The 5,323-nt window shown below is 46.9% G+C and overlaps 1 protein-coding gene across 1 annotated transcript in view; it reads left to right on the top strand.

Annotated features, from left to right (window-relative positions):
* The window catches only part of CHCHD2 (coiled-coil-helix-coiled-coil-helix domain containing 2), a 4,469-nt gene extending 253 nt beyond the window's left edge, over window positions 1-4,216 (top strand). The window contains exons 2-4 of the mRNA XM_006889773.1: window positions 1,935-2,181; window positions 2,817-2,961; window positions 4,206-4,216. Coding sequence (XP_006889835.1) covers window positions 1,935-2,181; window positions 2,817-2,961; window positions 4,206-4,216 — 403 coding nt within the window. The remainder of the gene's footprint in view (window positions 1-1,934; window positions 2,182-2,816; window positions 2,962-4,205) is intronic.
* Window positions 4,217-5,323: the final 1,107 nt, after the last annotated feature.

The following is a 5,323-nucleotide window of genomic DNA, read 5'->3' as shown; positions in this document are numbered from 1 at the left end:
TGGGTTGGGGGGTCCGAAGCCCGCCTTCGGCTTGGGGGTGTCGGGAGCCGCTTGAGCCCGCTCACGGTGTCCCCTCCAGACCCCCACCCGGCGCAGGGTCAGCACGATCTGGGAATGTTTCCGATTTCTTAAAATAGGAGCTCGTTTTAGGTTGCTACAGGCAGATTGTAGGAAGAAATGGCCTTTTGTAAAGTGAAAGGAACGAAAAGGTGGAAAGGGGGAGGAGGGGAACGGACGCCTCGGGAAGGTGACGTAACCCGGGGAAAGCATAGCGCATCAGCTGGCTGCACTTGCCGTGACGAAGCACCTTTACGGGGCACGTGGCCTGCTGTCACGTGACCACTGTAGAAGCTAGCGGGATAACCTTTGAGGTGGATGCTAATCCCTTCTTACAGAAATAAGGAAACTGGAGAATAAGAGACTTATCCCAGGACGAGTTCCAGCCAGGTAGAGAGGCCTGGTCTCAACGTTGAGCACAGCCTCCCATTGGCTTCTCTGCATAAAGGCAAATTGTGTTGAGATTCGAGTACGTTAAGTAGTAAGGTGCTACTTGTTGAAAAGTTAGGTTTGTGACATGACACTGTTTTGCAAAAGTACCAGATCAAGAATCTAAAACCTGATAGTGAACATGATTTATGTGAAGATTTTTAGAGCAGTGTTGTTGTTGTTGATTGCCTTTGAGTCGAGCATGACTCCTAGCGACCACATGAACAAAAGGCCTCAAGCCCCTCTACAGCATTTACCAAAGTCCACAGAGACATGGTGTTTAGGAAGTGGATGCCACTCCTGTTGTCAGACCTGTCTTAAACTGGGAGCTCCACCAAACACTGTCCACCACGGGTAACCATTAAGGCGTTTGACACCCCAGTGGCACCAGGTTCAGCATCACAGCAACCCCAGGTTATCTCAGTACAGCATTAGAAGTAGTCAAAGTATTAAAACTATCCAGATGTTCTACAAAAACCTCAAATCACAACCACCACTGTTGAGTGGACACCAGAGAGTGGCGGCACCGTGGGACTGTCATAGCTTGTCCGTTGTGGAAACAGAGGAAGGCCTTCCTCTTTGTCCCAAGGAGGCGTTGGTGGGTTGGAACCACTGACAGCCTGATGCTTGAACGTTTATGACACTAACGTTCTACAGATGAGGTATGGTTGCTATCCTCTATTGGTTTCTGATTCCTACTCAGTTAGATGAAGAAATTGGAATAAATTCTTTGCACAGAGGACAGTCTTTGGATTTTAATTTCACACATCATGTGTTTTGGAAGGCCTCCCTGATGGTACAGACATTACAACTTTATTTTTTTCATCTCCCCTTTTCTTCTCTCTTAACACCATGACAGATTTTGTCCAACTGATTTTTCCAGACACATGAGCTTCCGGAAGATAACTTTTTGCTCTTCCCCACTGACCCCCAGCACCTAGGCCAGGCCCTTACATGCAGTTGTTAGGTGCAGTGGAGTTCACTCCAGCTTCTGACAGCCCAGTTTGAGAAGCCCGCGATGACAGTTGTGTTTGAGCCCAGCATTGACTGAGTCTGTGGTAATCTCTCTCCGTCACTGACCTTCCAAGGAGTGCTGGCTCTAAACAAAATGTCCACTGCCTAATAAACATTTGAATGAGTAAATTCTTTTTGAGATCTTTCTAACCCTATGATTTTAGTATTTCATGTGGGTTGTATGACAAATTGGAAATGGTCAACCCAAACACGCCACAGAAATGACATACTTCCTGATGGCAGCTTTAATAAAAGAAATAATGAAATTGTGCGTGCGTGTGTGTGTGTGTGCGCGCGCGCATACAGGTGTTTATGTATAATAAGTTTAAGTGAAATGAAAACAGAACTCCCTGAGGTTTGTTTGAAAGCTGGTACTTTTAAAACCTGGTTGCAAGTAGAACTTAGTCCACTTTTGTTCTTTGTCCCTTTTGCAGTCGGGCCCCTCAGATGAGAGCCGCTCCCCGGCCAGCACCAGCAGCTCAGCCGCCAGCACCGGCCCCACAATCTGCAGTTGGGGCCCCTGCAGCCGCACCCCGGCAGCCTGGCCTGATGGCCCAGATGGCGTCCACGGCTGCTGGTGTGGCCGTGGGCTCTGCCGTTGGGCACACACTGGGCCATGCCATCACTGGAGGCTTAAGTGGAGGCAGTAACGAGCCAGCCAGGCCTGACATTACTTACCAGGTAAGGTTTGCCTTACAGTTTTCTCACGAAATGTGTATTTGAAAATCTGGTGACTAGGCTCTGATTTTAGAGTCCACGTGCCATTAATGGGAAGTGGGGGATCCAGGAGAGCCTTCAGTGTCTCTTCCTAAGGAGCGACCAGCATGACTTGGTGTGAAACAGCATTACTGTCAATCTTACCTCGAGTGTTCGTCTGGTCTCATTCTAGGTTATGTGTTCAAAAGCACCTTAATGCTATGTGATGTCTTGTATCTGTCATGACCCTTGTCTCCAAGGTAGTGGAGATTTTTTTTTTCCATTAAGGAGATTGGCTTTGTATTCGGTTGTTTCTTAGACCTTAACATCATTTGGTTTTGCTCCATTTCATGAGCCACACTGAAGTGTCCGGTCTTGTGATGCCCAGATAAGCATTTTACCTGTTCTTTGTATCTCAGTTCTCATTACAGCAGGTTTTGCTCAACCTCACTTGCTTCCTAGCTTTAGGTTTGCTTTCTTCCTGGATTACTGGATGGAAACTTTCCCTTCATTTGCTCTTATTAGAGCCCCATACCTGATTAGCATCAGGAAATGGTTAAGTGTTGCTTTCTGGGTGGAAGCTGTCCTTTCTTAGTGGTCTTGAATGTTCTGTCTTGCAGGAGCCATACCAGTCGGCATCCCAGGTGGAGGCTGGCCCTTGCTCCTTCGAGATGAAGCAGTTCATGGAGTGCGCCAACAACCAGAGCGACCTCCGCCTCTGTGAGGGCTTCATGGAGGTGCTGAAGCAGTGCCGGGCAGCGCGGGGTAGGTCCTTCATCATACACTCACCTGAGCTCCTGCACATGGCAGTCCACCAGCTGCCCTTGGGGGGAAGACAGGCAGTCTCCTCCTTGAGAAACCAGGAGAGAGTTGGCTGAGTGTCAGATTTGACAGGTACCCCATCAGTATGTGTGAATTGCTTATAAGTTTTGCCTTGAGCTTTGAGTCTTCTTAGATAGGCTTACTGTGTGTGCCAGATCTCATTACTGAGGCTAATCCATGTGGACTCCCGCCTGGACATCCAAAACTGTGTCTTTGCCACAGCTGACAAATGGGGGAAAAAAAAGCTAGAAACTGTAGGGACTGAATTTCTTCTCATGGAGGGAGGAGCCAGTCAGTAAAAAGGTTAGTGGGAGATGGTGAGCAGTCGGCACCAGGACTCTGCTAGAGCTCTCTGGACCTCATTGGAGAGGGGTGTTCCTGGAATCCCTCAGTGGGACTTTGGGGAACCCAAGATTTCAGTTAAGTTGTTTCATTTTCCTCGTTCATTCAGGTAGGCAGTGGGGGAGGAGTTAATCTCTTCAGATGATTGAGCTGTGAGGCTGAGATTCCATGTCCAGGCTTATTAGAAATCGGAGGCAACTTCCCTTCTGTCCACCATGACATGGGCTTCGGCTGCAGGACTGTCACACAAGGAGTTATGCCTTCAGTTCACTCCCTGTGGGCAGTCGGAGAGTTGAGGTCTTGGCTGCAGAATGCATTTAGTAAACTCAGATAGCAGCCCTGAATCCTTATACCCCTTTTGTTGCAGACCGAGGGTCCAAAGAATGAAATAATTTTATAATTATTAATAATGAGACAGACTACCAGGAATGATATAGAACAGAGAGTGTGAAAAACAGGGGGCCAGCAGTTCCCATGACTGAAGGCCCCAAGCCATGCTTCTCTGAGTATTTATTTAGAATCATAACGAAGGTGAGCAAAGTAAAATCACAAGGAAGTACAAAGGAATGGTGAAGTCTTTTACAGATAAGGCCAAGTTCCTCTTTATGCTAATCTCAAGAGGGAGGGATTCATTTGACACAAACTAAGAACAATGTTGACTCCTAGGGAACCCCCAATGCCACAAGGTGACCTTCAGCTTGTATTAAGCTTCTCTCATTTCCTGATACAGCATTTGGTCTACTATTATTAAATTTGATAGTCAGCTTCCCTCACCCTTTAAAGACTTGGTTTATTGAGTCCACGCTCCTAGTGGTTGTCTAACTCCAGCTTCCTCTTTGTTTCAGAACTGCGTTAACTCCACATGAAACTAAAATGAATAGTGACATTGTCTCCGGTACACGTGCCCGTCAGCGCTTGTCCATCCCTCATAGCACCCCTACTTTAGAATCTGTTGGTGACTGAGATGATGACACTAGAACCAACTGGTGTTTGTGTGGCCTCCTTAAACTACTTGTGATGTGTAATTACTTGAACTAAATAAAGTATAAAGTTATTTTCTTCCAAGAATTGTCATATGTGCTTATCAAGTGTGACATATACATGTGTGCTGGGTGTGGTCATGGCATAGGTGGAACACAACATAGCATGTGATGTTGATACAGCCTCGAACACTAGCAAACATGCTATATGTAAGTGGTCTTATAGCCATAACCAAAAACTGTAAATAATGTGCTACAAGATGTCCAATGACAGGTGAATGACTCACCCACAGGTGAGTGTGGGTGGGTATAACAATGGGCCCATTACACAGTTGGTTGTGTGTCCTCAGACTGGATCAGGATAGTATTTCCATAGCCTAGTACACACACACTCATCACTTAACATAATGGAACAAAACAGAAGCTGAACAAATCAGGCTGTAGAAAGAGGAAGAATGCATAACCATCAGTCGTGAGAGCCCTGGCCAGCCAGGTTGATAACCACAGCACAGCCGATGCCATTCTGGCAGCCCGCCAGCATGCACATCTATTTGTTATTGGTGCCATTTTCCCAACAGCATAGCTTCACTTCAGATCTCTTGTTAGGTATCGGTGGTTCTCAGTATTTCAAAATTTCATGTTACTAAATACCTAGTAGAGTTTCTGATGGCCTAGTGGTGAGAAACTGCTGCAACCCTAAGGAGGCATGCAGTTCAGATGCACTAGCTGCTCCACAGGACAGAGATGGGCAATCTCCTCCCATGCAGTTTACAGTATTAGAAAATCTGCTGGAATGTCTGAACAAAAACAATGAAAGACTGGCCGGAGGGCCACAAACTAAAAGTCACCCACCTTTGTCTTGGTCACATCGTTTTCTCTTCACTGGGCCAGCTGATCTGTCTCTGTTGATGTTGTTAAGTGGTCGTCTCCTCTCTCCTCTTCTCCCCTGGGGCTTGAAGACGCTGCCTTCAACCCAAGGCTAA

Source organism: Elephantulus edwardii, unplaced genomic scaffold (assembly GCF_000299155.1).
Source record: "Elephantulus edwardii isolate Elephantulus edwardi_28Jun2011 unplaced genomic scaffold, EleEdw1.0 scaffold00080, whole genome shotgun sequence".
In the NCBI taxonomy this organism is placed as follows: Eukaryota; Metazoa; Chordata; class Mammalia; order Macroscelidea; family Macroscelididae; genus Elephantulus; species Elephantulus edwardii.
Note: the sequence above shows the minus strand (reverse complement) of the source record. Positions and strands in the feature narration are given on the sequence as shown.